This window comes from Siphateles boraxobius, unplaced genomic scaffold, assembly GCF_051911475.1.
Source record: "Siphateles boraxobius isolate OS27281-9 unplaced genomic scaffold, OSU_SipBor_1 103, whole genome shotgun sequence".
NCBI classification, from domain to species: domain Eukaryota; kingdom Metazoa; phylum Chordata; class Actinopteri; order Cypriniformes; family Leuciscidae; genus Siphateles; species Siphateles boraxobius.
The window spans coordinates 1,008,992-1,022,951 of NW_027508704.1; the positions used below are offsets into that span (position 1 = coordinate 1,008,992).

The window sequence follows — 13,960 nt, forward strand, 5'->3', positions numbered from 1 at the left end:
TTTCAGCATCATTACTCCAGTCTTCAGTGTCACATGATCCTTCAGAAATCACTATAATATGATGATTTGATGCTCAAGAAACATTTATGATTATTATCAGTGTTGAAAACAGTTGTGTACCTTTTTTTTAGGATTCTTTGATGAACAGAAAGTAAAAAAAAAAAACAGCATCATTTTTAATAACAATTTCTCACACGAGAACTCTGGTCTGATCTTGCGTTATTTCCTGATCACTTCTCGTGTGTGTTTGGTTGTGAAACGTAGTTTGCGGACCAGACAGTGACTAAACGCTAGTCGTGCAGTGTGAACACACGCCAGTGACTGAATGCTACCCTAGATAGTCGTGCAGTGTGAAAAGAACATTGACCCGACTAGTTTGAAAATCGTGTGAACTCAGCATAAAGGTCCAAAATTCGTGTCCGAAATTTTCGCCCGTTAAAAAATAAATCCGCCCTGTCGTTTTGTCAATCACGTTTACACACCGGCTCCGAAACATTCGTCCGTCATAAAAAAAATTCGGATAGGGTTCGATTTTCCGCGTTTTTCACATCCGTAGCAAGTATTTTGAGAGGAACAATTCAGAGCCACCGAATGACGAATACGGAAAAACGCATCCGAAAATTTCGGACTCTTGCAAGGACCTTAAGGCGGGCGCACACGGTGCGAGTTCGGACACTCGGGAGGTCGTGAGATATTGCACACGTTACGAGTCAGTTAACTTGATAATCGTGTCAAAGCAGTTGGTACACGGCACAACTGTCCCGCACGAATACTATCCCGAGCCGGCGGCAATCACGTGAGCTTACGCGCTAAACACAGAGACCGGAGCTTTCAATGTTGCAAGCAACTATAGCTTCAGATGACAGAAATGTGTGTGCAAATGATTTGTTGAAAAGCAGAGAACAGTAGCCATTCCTTTCAGCATAAACGAGAGAGAGAGAGAGAGAGAAGTATGTGTGTGTTTGTGTATGCGCACACTGTATGGTTGCTGCCACTGAGCTATAGTCCCATCGATCTAGCCTGTGACGTGGTTGTGTATGACTTGGCAATAAGGGACAGCCTATACGCTGGTGAAAATCGCGCCGACTCCCCGAATTTTTTAAACATGTTTAAAAATTATCGGGAGGTCGGGAGGTGCTCGTAATTCCTCTCACACACTGCAAGCCGCGATCATCCACGCGATCATCTGCGAGCTCGTAAAACTGCATAAATCACACCGTGTACGCCCGCCTTTAAGGATAAAGCATGTGTGTTCCTCTGACCTCCCAGGCTTTGGTCCTCAGCACCGGGTAGATGTGCTGCTGCAGAACCTGCTGCGGCTCCAGCTCGTGAACGCCGAGTCTTCGGAGCAACTCCCGGACCTGCGAATTTCCCAGTTCATCCAGACACGCCAGCAGCCGCGGCTCCACGATGTTCAGGTCCTGATACAGAGCCTTCAGATCTACAGACACAGGAACAGGGTTGGAATTTAAAAGGAAAATTAAAATACAATCAGAGTTTTATTAAATAATGTCCTGGCTCTTCCAAGCTTTACAAATGGCAGTTAATTGTTGTTTCTGTTTTAAAGTCCATAAAAGTGCATCTATCCATCATAAAAGTGCATTTATCCATCATAAAAGTGCCTTTATCCATCATAAAAGTGCATCTATCCATCATAAAAGTGCATTTATTCGTCATAAAAGTGCATTTATCCATCATAAAAGTGCATCTATCCATCATAAAAGTGCCTTTATCCATCATAAAAGTGCATCTATCCATCATAAAAGTGCATCTGTCCATCATAAAAGTGCATCTGTCCATCATAAAAGTGCATCTGTCCATCATAAAAGTGCATCTATCCATCATAAAAGTGCATCTATCCATCATAAAAGTGCATCTGTCCATCATAAAAGTGCATCTATCCATCTTAAAAGTGCATCTGTCCATCATAAAAGTGCATCTATCCATCATAAAAGGGCATCTATCCATCATAAAAGTTCATCTATCTGTCATAAAAGTGCATTTATTCGTCATAAAAGTGCATTTATCCATCATAAAAGTGCCTTTATCCATCATAAAAGTGCATCTGTCCATCATAAAAGTGCCTTTATCCATCATAAAAGTGCATCTATCCATCATAAAAGTGCATCTGTCCATCATAAAAGTGCATCTGTCCATCATAAAAGTGCATCTATCCATCATAAAAGTGCATCTGTCCATCATAAAAGTGCATCTATCCATCATAAAAGTGCATCTATCTGTCATAAAAGTGCATTTGTTCGTCATAAAAGTGCATTTATCCATCATAAAAGTGCCTTTATCCATCATAAAAGTGCATCTGTCCATCATAAAAGTGCCTTTATCCATCATAAAAGTGCATTTATCCATCATAAAAGTGCATCTGTCCATCATAAAAGTGCCTTTATCCATCATAAAAGTGCATCTGTCCATCATAAAAGTGCCTTTATCCATCATAAAAGTGCATTTATCCAACATAAAAGTGCATCTGTCCATCATAAAAGTGCATCTATCCATCATAAAAGTGCCTTTATCCATCCTAAAAGTGCATTTATCCATCATAAAAGTGCCTTTATCCATCATAAAAGTGCCTTTATCCATGACAAAAGTGCATCTATCCATCATAAAAGTGCATCTGTCCATCATAAAAGTGCCTTTATCCATCATAAAAATGCATTTATCCATCATAAAAGTGCATCTGTCCATCATAAAAGTGCATCTATCCATCATAAAAGTGCATCTATCCATCATAAAAGTTCCTTCATCCATCCTAAACGTGCATTTATCCATCATAAAAGTGCCTTTATCCATCATAAAAGTGCCTTTATCCACCATAAAAGTGCATCTGTCATCATAAAAGTGCATCTGTCCATCATAAAAGTGCATTTATCCATCATAAAAGTGCATCTATCAATCATAAAAGTGCATCTGTCCATCATAAAAGTGCATCTGTCCATCATAAAAGTGCATCTATCCATCATAAAAGTGCATCTGTCCATCATAAAAGTGCCTTTATCCATCATAAAAGTGCATCTATCCATCATAAAAGTGCATCTGTCCATCATAAAAGTGCATCTATCCATCATAAAAGTGCGTCTGTCCATCATAAAAGTGCATCTGTCCATCATAAAAGTGCATCTGTTCATCATAAAAGTGCATCTGTCCATCATAAAAGTGCATCTATCCATCATAAAAGTGCATCTATCCATCATAAAAGTGCATCTATCCATCATAAAAGTGCATCTGTCCATCATAAAAGTGCATCTATCCATCATAAAAGTGCATCTGTCCATCATAAAAGTGCATCTGTCCATCATAAAAATGCATCTATCCATCATAAAAGTGCATCTATCCATCATAAAAGTGCATTTATCCATCATAAAAGTGCATCTGTCCATCATAAAAGTGCATCTGTCCATCATAAAAGTGCATCTGTCCATCATAAAAGGGCATCTGTCCATCATAAAAGTGCATCTATCCATCATAAAAGTGCATCTATCCATCATAAAAGTTCATCTATCTGTCATAAAAGTGCATTTATTCGTCATAAAAGTGCATTTATCCATCATAAAAGTGCATCTGTCCATCATAAAAGTGCCTTTATCCATCATAAAAGTGCATCTATCCATCATAAAAGTGCATCTGTCCATCATAAAAGTGCATCTATCCATCATAAAAGTGCATCTGTCCATCATAAAAGTGCATCTGTCCATCATAAAAGTGCATCTATCCATTATAAAAGTGCATCTATCCATCATAAAAGTTCATCTATCTGTCATAAAAGTGCATTTATTCGTCATAAAAGTGCCTTTATCCATCATAAAAGTGCATCTGTCCATCATAAAAGTGCCTTTATCCATCATAAAAGTGCATCTATCCATCATAAAAGTGCATCTGTCCATCATAAAAGTGCATCTGTCCATCATAAAAGTGCATCTGTCCATCATAAAAGTGCATCTATCCATCATAAAAGTGCATCTGTCCATCATAAAAGTGCATCTATCCATCATAAAAGTGCATCTATCTGTCATAAAAGTGCATTTATTCGTCATAAAAGTGCATTTATCCATCATAAAAGTGCCTTTATCCATCATAAAAGTGCATCTGTCCATCATAAAAGTGCCTTTATCCATCATAAAAGTGCATTTATCCATCATAAAAGTGCATCTGTCCATCATAAAAGTGCCTTTATCCATCATAAAAGTGCATCTGTCCATCATAAAAGTGCCTTTATCCATCATAAAAGTGCATTTATCCAACATAAAAGTGCATCTGTCCATCATAAAAGTGCATCTATCCATCATAAAAGTGCCTTTATCCATCCTAAAAGTGCATTTATCCATCATAAAAGTGCCTTTATCCATCATAAAAGTGCCTTTATCCATGATAAAAGTGCATCTATCCATCATAAAAGTGCATCTGTCCATCATAAAAGTGCCTTTATCCATCATAAAAGTGCATTTATCCATCATAAAAGTGCATCTGTCCATCATAAAAGTGCATCTATCCATCATAAAAGTGCATCTATCCATCATAAAAGTTCCTTTATCCATCCTAAACGTGCATTTATCCATCATAAAAGTGCCTTTATCCATCATAAAAGTGCCTTTATCCACCATAAAAGTGCATCTGTCATCATAAAAGTGCATCTGTCCATCATAAAAGTGCATTTATCCATCATAAAAGTGCATCTATCAATCATAAAAGTGCATCTGTTCATCATAAAAGTGCATCTGTCCATCATAAAAGTGCATCTATCCATCATAAAAGTGCATCTGTCCATCATAAAAGTGCCTTTATCCATCATAAAAGTGCATCTATCCATCATAAAAGTGCATCTGTCCATCATAAAAGTGCATCTATCCATCATAAAAGTGCGTCTGTCCATCATAAAAGTGCATCTGTCCATCATAAAAGTGCATCTGTTCATCATAAAAGTGCATCTGTCCATTATAAAAGTGCATCTATCCATCATAAAAGTGCATCTATCCATCATAAAAGTGCATCTGTCCATCATAAAAGTGCATCTATCCATCATAAAAGTGCATCTGTCCATCATAAAAGTGCAACTGTCCATCATAAAAATGCATCTATCCATCATAAAAGTGCATCTATCCATCATAAAAGTGCATCTATCCATCATAAAAGTGCATCTGTCCATCATAAAAGTGCATCTATCCATCATAAAAGTGCATCTGTCCATCATAAAAGTGCATCTATCCATCATAAAAGTGCATCTGTCCATCATAAAAGTGCATCTATCCATCATAAAAGTGCATCTGTCCATCATAAAAGTGCATCTGTCCATCATAAAAGTGCATCTATCCATCATAAAAGTGCATCTGTCCATCATAAAAGTGCATCTGTCCATCATAAAAGTGCATCTATCCATCATAAAAGTGCATCTGTCCATCATAAAAGTGCATCTATCCATCATAAAAGTGCATCTGTCCATCATAAAAGTGCATCTGTCCATCATAAAAGTGCATCTATCCATCATAAAAGTGCGTCTGTCCATCATAAAAGTGCATCTGTCCATCATAAAAGTGCATCTGTTCATCATAAAAGTGCATCTATCCATCATAAAAGTGCATCTATCCATCATAAAAGTGCATCTATCCATCATAAAAGTGCATCTGTCCATCATAAAAGTGCATCTATCCATCATAAAAGTGCATCTGTCCATCATAAAAGTGCATCTATCCATCATAAAAGTGCGTCTGTCCATCATAAAAGTGCATCTGTCCATCATAAAAGTGCATCTATCCATCATAAAAGTGCATCTATCCATCATAAAAGTGCATCTGTCCATCATAAAAGTGCATCTATCCATCATAAAAGTGCATCTGTCCATCATAAAAGTGCATCTATCCATCATAAAAGTGCATCTGTCCATCATAAAAGTGCATCTATCCATCATAAAAGTGCATCTGTCCATCATAAAAGTGCATCTATCCATCATAAAAGTGCATCTGTCCATCATAAAAGTGCATCTATCCATCATAAAAGTGCATCTGTCCATCATAAAAGTGCATCTATCCATCATAAAAGTGCATCTGTCCATCATAAAAGTGCATCTATCCATCATAAAAGTGCATCTGTCCATCATAAAAGTGCATCTATCCATCATAAAAGTGCATCTATCCATCATAAAAGTGCATCTATCCGTCATAAAAGTGCATCTGTCCATCATAAAAGTGCATCTATCCATCATAAAAGTGCATCTATCCGTCATAAAAGTGCATCTATCCATCATAAAAGTGCATCTATCCATCATAAAAGTGCATCTATCCATCATAAAAGTGCATCTATCCGTCATAAAAGTGCATCTATCCATCATAAAAGTGCATCTATCCATCATAAAAGTGCATCTGTCCATCATAAAAGTGCATCTATCCATCATAAAAGTGCATCTGTCCATCATAAAAGTGCATCTATCCATCATAAAAGTGCATCTATCCATCATAAAAGTGCATCTATCCATCATAAAAGTGCATCTGTCCGTCATAAAAGTGCATCTGTCCATCATAAAAGTGCATCTATCCATCATAAAAGTGCATCTATCCATCATAAAAGTGCATCTATCCATCATAAAAGTGCATCTATCCATCATAAAAGTGCGTCTGTCCATCATAAAAGTGCATCTGTCCATCATAAAAGTGCATCTATCCATCATAAAAGTGCATCTATCCATCATAAAAGTGCATCTATCCATCATAAAAGTGCATCTATCCATCATAAAAGTGCATCTATCCATCATAAATAAAAGTGCATCAAGTTGATCTGGTTTATTTTGTTGAATATTAAATTAAATTGCATTTAGTGCTTTGTAAGTAATCAGCAATATTTAAAAATGTATACGATGTTTAAATAATGTTGAGTTATTTTCCTGTTATCTCTGTAAAGCTACTTTGAAACAATCTGTATGGTAAAAAGCGCTATATAAATAAAGGTGACTTGACTATTTCTTTTATTTCTTTATTTTTTCGGCTAGTTGAAGTTCTGTATGGCCGGTAAATTAAAAATGTAGTAGCCAAATTGGCCGTTGAGTGCAAAAGTTCATTTCAAACCCTGTACAGGAAAGCATGAGATCCTTCGGGCCCGAATACTGATGTTTAATTCATCTCTTCCCTGCTTTTAGCAGCTACGCCCAACTCTACCGCACACGCAGCGTTAGCATGGCTCTTTTCCAGTCAGCTTGAACTCATTTTTTCACCAGCTACGAGTGAGGACGTATCTGACTAATCTGACAAGAAAAATGGGTCATTTATCAAAGAGAGCCGTGTCTGGAGTTATGAGATCAGAGGCAGAGAAACGCATCTGTAGTTGGTGTTTCATTCACAAAAATACCTCCTTTTTTTACTGCAATGACGCAAGTAGTGCGTCTTTCTCTCCTGTGACTCACTTTATTGATCCAGGAAATAAGCAGGGGATGAGGGAGATCATTCATTTTGCAGACAGGTCTAGAGAGGCATGAACACAACTACTCCTGATGGACTACAAGACTTTAGAAATAAAAGATGAATCAACGGAAGCTCAACAAACCTCATTAGTTCTCGCACATTTGATCTTCCATGTCACCATCTTTGATGAGTTCTACGTATGTGCATTCATCAGTGTGAATAAACGACTAAATCAAATATGTTCATCATATAGAGCAATGAGCGCTCTTGTGACTTGGATTAAACTGCTTTCCTGAATATACGTCGGATACTGATACCTTTCTTGATCAGTTTAGAAAATATGTACCTCAGTAAATTGTGAAATACACACTGTAAAGAGAAAAACTGGAAAAGATACATAAAATATTTTATCTAATAAATTTAAATAAATACATTCAATTATTTATATATATATATATATATATATATATTTGTGTGTGTGTGTGTGTTGTCAAACGACAAAAAAAAACATAATTAATCACACATTTTTCTGTAATTAATCGTGATCAATTGCACCTACATTGATTTTTTATATTGTAATAATTTAACATTAAATCTCATATAAAAAACAACAAAGTATAAAAGGTATATTTTAAATATTTGTTTAATGTCATCTTTTTACTAAGTACAATGATTTTTTGCTGTTTTTTTCTCAATTTCTGCGGAATAAAATGAGTAATTATAGCCATTTAACAGGAAGAGTTTCATCTTCATCTTATTGCATTTGAATGAACGACCGCTTGTTCATATAAGGTTAACACCTAAGATGCCAGAAAAAAAGATGTTGTGTTAATTGCATTAAATTTTTAATGCGTTAAACAGAAAATAATTTATCACAAAATTAACACATTAATGTTATATATATATAAAGTGTAGTTCAAATAGAAAATATACTATATACATATTTTGCTATACTTTACCGTTCAAAAGTTTGTTTTTAAAAGTCTTTTATGCTCACCAAGACTGCATTTATGTTATCAAAAATACAGAAAAAACATGAATATTGTGAAATATTATTATAATGTAAATCATCTGTTTTCTATGTGAATATATAGTAAAGTGTAATTTATTCCTGTGATCAAAGCTGAATTTTCAGCATCATTACTCCAGTCTTCAGTGTCACATGATCCTTCCGAAATCACTATAATATGATGACTTGATGCTCAAGAAACATTTATGATTATTATCAATGTTGAATTTTTCTGGATTTTTTGATTAATTAATAAATCTTTTGTAAAATTATAAATGTCTTTACGGTTGCTTTAGATTCATTTAATGTATCCTTGCTGAACAAAGCATTAATTTCTTTCTTTTTTTCCTTCTTTTTAAAAAAAAATCTTACTGACCCCTAATCCTTTGAACAGTAATATGTTGAAATTATGCATTTAAAAAACGGTACCTGTGCCAGCTTGCGTAACATCACTGAGAGGGAAGAAAACTCCCTCTGAACTCAGGGAAACCACACTGCCGTTGGCCAGAGGAATCATGGGAACCTCTTTGAGCGACTGAAGAAGCGCGTCCACTTCATACTCCGGCTCCAGCGCCCGGAAGTTGCACACCAGCAGCCGGGCCAGCTTCTGCAGCTCGGGCTCTGAGCACAACAGAGGAAAGACGACGACAGCGAGATCAAAAACAGACAGAAATACTGCATTATGAATCCCTGAAATCTGGGAACACAACTTATCAGGTGACACTTTACAATAACGTCTCATTAGTTAACATGAACTAATAGTGAACTGCACTTCTACAGCATTCTTTAATCTTTGTTGATGTTAATTTCAACATTTACTAATATGTTATTAAAATCAAAGGTTGTATTATTCAACATTAGTTAATGCACTGTGAACTAACATGAACAGCTGTATTTTTATTAACTAACGTTAATAAAATCCAGTAACAAATGTATTGCTCATGGTTAGTTCATGTTAGTTAATGCATTAACTAATATTAACAAATGAAACCTTATTGTAAAGGTTCGGCACGCGTGTGATTAGTGGATTAACTGCTAAATTTAACCATCATAGAGTGAAAGTTTATCATTTTGACAGGTTTTTTCTTGCCAATTTACACATTCAAACCATTTTAACCGCAGAAGAGATCGGGACTGAGAGAGAGATTGATTCTTCTTGCCCTTGAACGGACACTAGGGCTGTCACTTTTGAGAAAAATCAAATTCGAACGGTTATCGAATATCAAGTAATGCATTCGAATATATTCGAATTTCTATGAGATCAACCCCCCTGTAAAAAAAACCCACTGTAAAGGAGATTCAATCATAAATTTATTAACAGTCTGACAGTCATAAACAGGACTCAGGCCGGTCTGAAAACATTTTTTTTTGACTTAATGTTTTAAACAGCAGGTTATCAATTTAATCTATATAAAGTGCCACTAAGCTACATGGAAAAAACTGCATCGGAACAGCACGGCACAAACACTAACGTGACGGCTTAAACAGCAGGAGTAAGGCCTATAGCCTAGCCTCATTTCTTATTTCAATTCATTTCTTCATATTGTTTGCTAGAAACACCAATTTATCAACTTGATCTGGGTCAAGTGCGGCTCTCTTTTTATTGGCGATGTTCCCCGCAGTGGAGAACATGCGCTAAGTGCGCGCACACGCGCCTGACACACACAGATTTGCGCGTCAATGTTGAGAGAAGTGGTATACGGTGTAGCTGTAGAACCCAAAATATTTCCAGACTCGACTTTTTAGATGAGTTGAGGTCGTAATTCTCCGCTCGGGCTGTCGTTCTGTGCGTTATCTTCCATTCTCAAAACAGGGAGGCTATTATTCGCTTGATTTGGTCATGGGCTTACGCTACAATACGTTTAGAGCGCCCGCTCCTGGATGAGATGGCAAACAATAATAAAAAACAAAAAACGGTCTAATCATAGACTGTAAAAAATGCGCTAAACATGGCACTTTAAAAACCGGATAGTTTATTTATAGTTCGAATACGGATATTTCACGTCATGTTCAAATGCATATTCGAATATCGAATAAAAAGTGACAGCCCTAACGGACACATAAACACAAAATTATTTCAAAATTATGTCTAAATACCGTCTCGGTAAGTATTCTCTCGGTTCTGTCTTGAGTGAACAGTTGAGAAAGAAACCGGATGTTTGTCAGTTTATTCGGTCTTAAAGTGACAGTAGACTAATATTCCTGCTGTTGTCTGTCTCATTAATGTTAATAAAACAACACAATACAGCTTTAACAAAGATGAAACTATATTTAATTTCTACAGTGAACAAATAGTGTAATTTTACATTTAGGCTTAATTATTAATTTCTGTACCTGAAAACTACTATTAGACTTTGTAACTTTGTTATATAGTATTCATCTCTGCTTGTAATTTGTGTATTTGTTCTTATTTTATTACTGACTGTTCACTTGTCTATAATAATGTTTAAACTTTATCAGTTAGGCTAGTAGTTGTTGATGTGGTATCGAAGAACTTCAAGTGAGCTTTAAGTAATAAATGAATAGCAAAGTTACACTCCCTCCCTTCATGTAAGTGAGGAGAGCAAAATAAAGTAAACTGTGACATATTATACCCAAAAATTCGTCATACAGTAACTACCAGTAAAATCCATAACAATTTGGGACACACACACACACACACACACACACACAGAACTTCTACAGAAGACTGTATTCTAGTAATTTTGACTTTATTTTCAAAATATTTCGGCTTTATTCTCGTAATGCTAGGATTTTTTTTTTTTACATTGTGGTTTAGGGCTTCCGTATATTTATATATACAGGTCCTTCTCAAAAAATTAGCATATGGTGATAAAGTTCATTATTTTCCATAATGTAATGATAAAAATTAAACTTTCATATATTTTAGATTTATTGCACACCAACTGAAATATTTCAGGTCTTTTATTGTTTTAATACTGATGATTTTGGCATACAGCTCATGAAAACCCAAAATTCCCATCTCAAAAAATTAGCATATTTCATCCGACCCAACAAAAGAATTGTTTTTTTAATACAAAAAAGTCAACCTTCAAATAATTATGTTCAGTTATGCACTCAATACTTGGTCGGGAATCCTTTTGCAGAAATGACTGCTTCAATGCGGCGTGGCATGGAGGCAATCAGCCTGTGGCACTGCTGAGGTGTTATGGAGGCCCAGGATGCTTCGATAGCGGCCTTAAGCTCATCCAGAGTGTTGGGTCTTGCGTCTCTCAACTTTCTCTTCACAATATCTCACAGATTCTCTATGGGGTTCAGGTCAGGAGAGTTGGCAGGCCAATTGAGCACAGTAATACCATGGTCAGTAAACCATTTACCAGTGGTTTTGGCACTGTGAGCAGGTGCCAGGTCGTGCTGAAAAATGAAATCTTCATCTCCATAAAGCTTTTCAGCAGATGGAAGCATGAAGTGCTCCAAAATCTCCTGATAGCTAGCTGCATTGACCCTGCCCTTGATAAACACAGTGGACCAACACCAGCAGCTGACATGGCACCCCAGACCATCACTGACTGTGGGTACTTGACACTGGACTTCAGGCATTTTGGCATTTCCTTCTCCCCAGTCTTCCTCCAGACTCTGGCACCTTGATTTCCGAATGACATGCAAAATTTGCTTTCATCCGAAAAAAGTACTTTGGACCACTGAGCAACAGTCCAGTGCTGCCTCTCTGTAGCCCAGGTCAGGCGCGTCTGCCGCTGTTTCTGGTTCAAAAGTGGCTTGACCTGGGGAATGCGGCACCTGTAGCCCATTTCCTGCACACGCCTGTGCACGGTGGCTCTGGATGTTTCTACTCCAGACTCAGTCCACTGCTTCCGCAGGTTCCCCAAGGTCTGGAATCGGTCCTTCTCCACAATCTTCCTCAGGGTCCGGTCATCTCTTCTCGTTGTGCTGCGTTTTTTGCCACACTTTTTCCTTCCCACAGACTTCCCACTGAGGTGCCTTGATACAGCACTCTGGGAACAGCCTATTTGTTCAGAAATGTCTTTCTGTGTCTTACCCTCTTGCTTGAGGGTGTCAATGATGGCCTTCTGGACAGCAGTCAGGTCGGCAGTCTTACCCATGATTGCGGTTTTGAGTAATGAAACAGGCAGGGAGTTTTTAAAAGCCTCAGGAATCTTTTGCAGGTGTTTAGAGTTAATTAGTTGATTCAGATGATTAGGTTAATAGCTCGTTTAGAGACCCTTTTCATGATATGCTAATTTTTTGAGATAGGAATTTTGGGTTTTCATGAGATGTATGCCAAAATCATCAGTATTAAAACAATAAAAGACCTGAAATATTTCTTTTTTTTAAAAAAATTAATTAAAAATTAAACTTTCATATATTTTAGATTCATTGCACACCAACTGAAATATTTCAGGTCTTTTATTGTTTTAATACTGATGATTTTGGCATACAGCTCATGAAAACCCAAAATTCCTGTCTCAAAAAATTAGCATATCATGAAAAGGGTCTCTAAACGAGCTATTAACCTAATCATCTGAATCAACTAATTAACTCTAAACACCTGCAAAAGATTCCTGAGGCTTTTAAAAACTCCCAGCCTGTTTCATTACTCAAAACCGCAATCATGGGTAAGACTGGCGACCTGACTGCTGTCCAGAAGGCCATCATTGACACCCTCAAGCAAGAGGGTAAGACACAGAAAGAAATTTCTGAACAAATAGGCTGTTCCCAGAGTGCTGTATCAAGGCACCTCAGTGGGAAGTCTGTGGGAAGGAAAAAGTGTGGCAAAAAACGCTGCACAACGAGAAGAGGTGACCGTACCCTGAGGAAGATTGTGGAGAAGGACCGATTCCAGACGTTGGGGGACCTGCGGAAGCAGTGGACTGAGTCTGGAGTAGAAACATCCAGAGCCACCGTGCACAGGCGTGTGCAGGAAATGGGCTACAGGTGCCGTATTCCCCAGGTCAAGCCACTTTTGAACCAGAAACAGCGGCAGAAGCGCCTGACCTGGGCTACAGAGAAGCAGCACTGGACTGTTGCTCAGTTTTGCATGTCATTCGGAAATCAAGGTGCCAGAGTCTGGAGGAAGACTGGGGAGAAGGAAATGCCAAAATGCCTGAAGTCCAGTGTCAAGTACCCACAGTCAGTGATGGTCTGGGGTGCCATGTCAGCTGCTGGTGTTGGTCCACTGGGTTTTATCAAGGGCAGGGTCAATGCAGCTAGCTATCAGGAGATTTTGGAGCACTTCATGCTTCCATCTGCTGAAAAGCTTTATGGAGATGAAGATTTCATTTTTCAGCACGACCTGGCACCTGCTCACAGTGCCAAAACCACTGGTAAATGGTTTACTGACCATGGTATAACTGTGCTCAATTGGCCTGCCAACTCTCCTGACCTGAACCCCATAGGGAATCTGTGGGATATTGTGAAGAGAAAGTTGAGAGACGCAAGACCCAACACTCTGGATGAGCTTAAGGCCGCTATCGAAGCATCCTGGGCCTCCATAACACCTCAGCAGTGCCACAGGCTGATTGCCTCCATGCCACGCCGCATTGAAGCAGTCATTTCTGCAAAAGGATTCCCG

The 13,960-nt window shown here is 37.6% G+C and overlaps 1 protein-coding gene across 1 annotated transcript in view; it reads right to left on the reverse strand.

Moving 5' to 3' along the window:
- The window catches only part of LOC143753478 (uncharacterized), a 107,980-nt gene that overhangs the window by 36,670 nt on the left and 57,350 nt on the right, over positions 1-13,960 (reverse strand). The window contains 2 exon segments of the mRNA XM_077245834.1: positions 1,263-1,441; positions 8,839-9,030. Of these exon segments, the coding sequence (XP_077101949.1) occupies positions 1,263-1,441; positions 8,839-9,030 (371 nt within the window).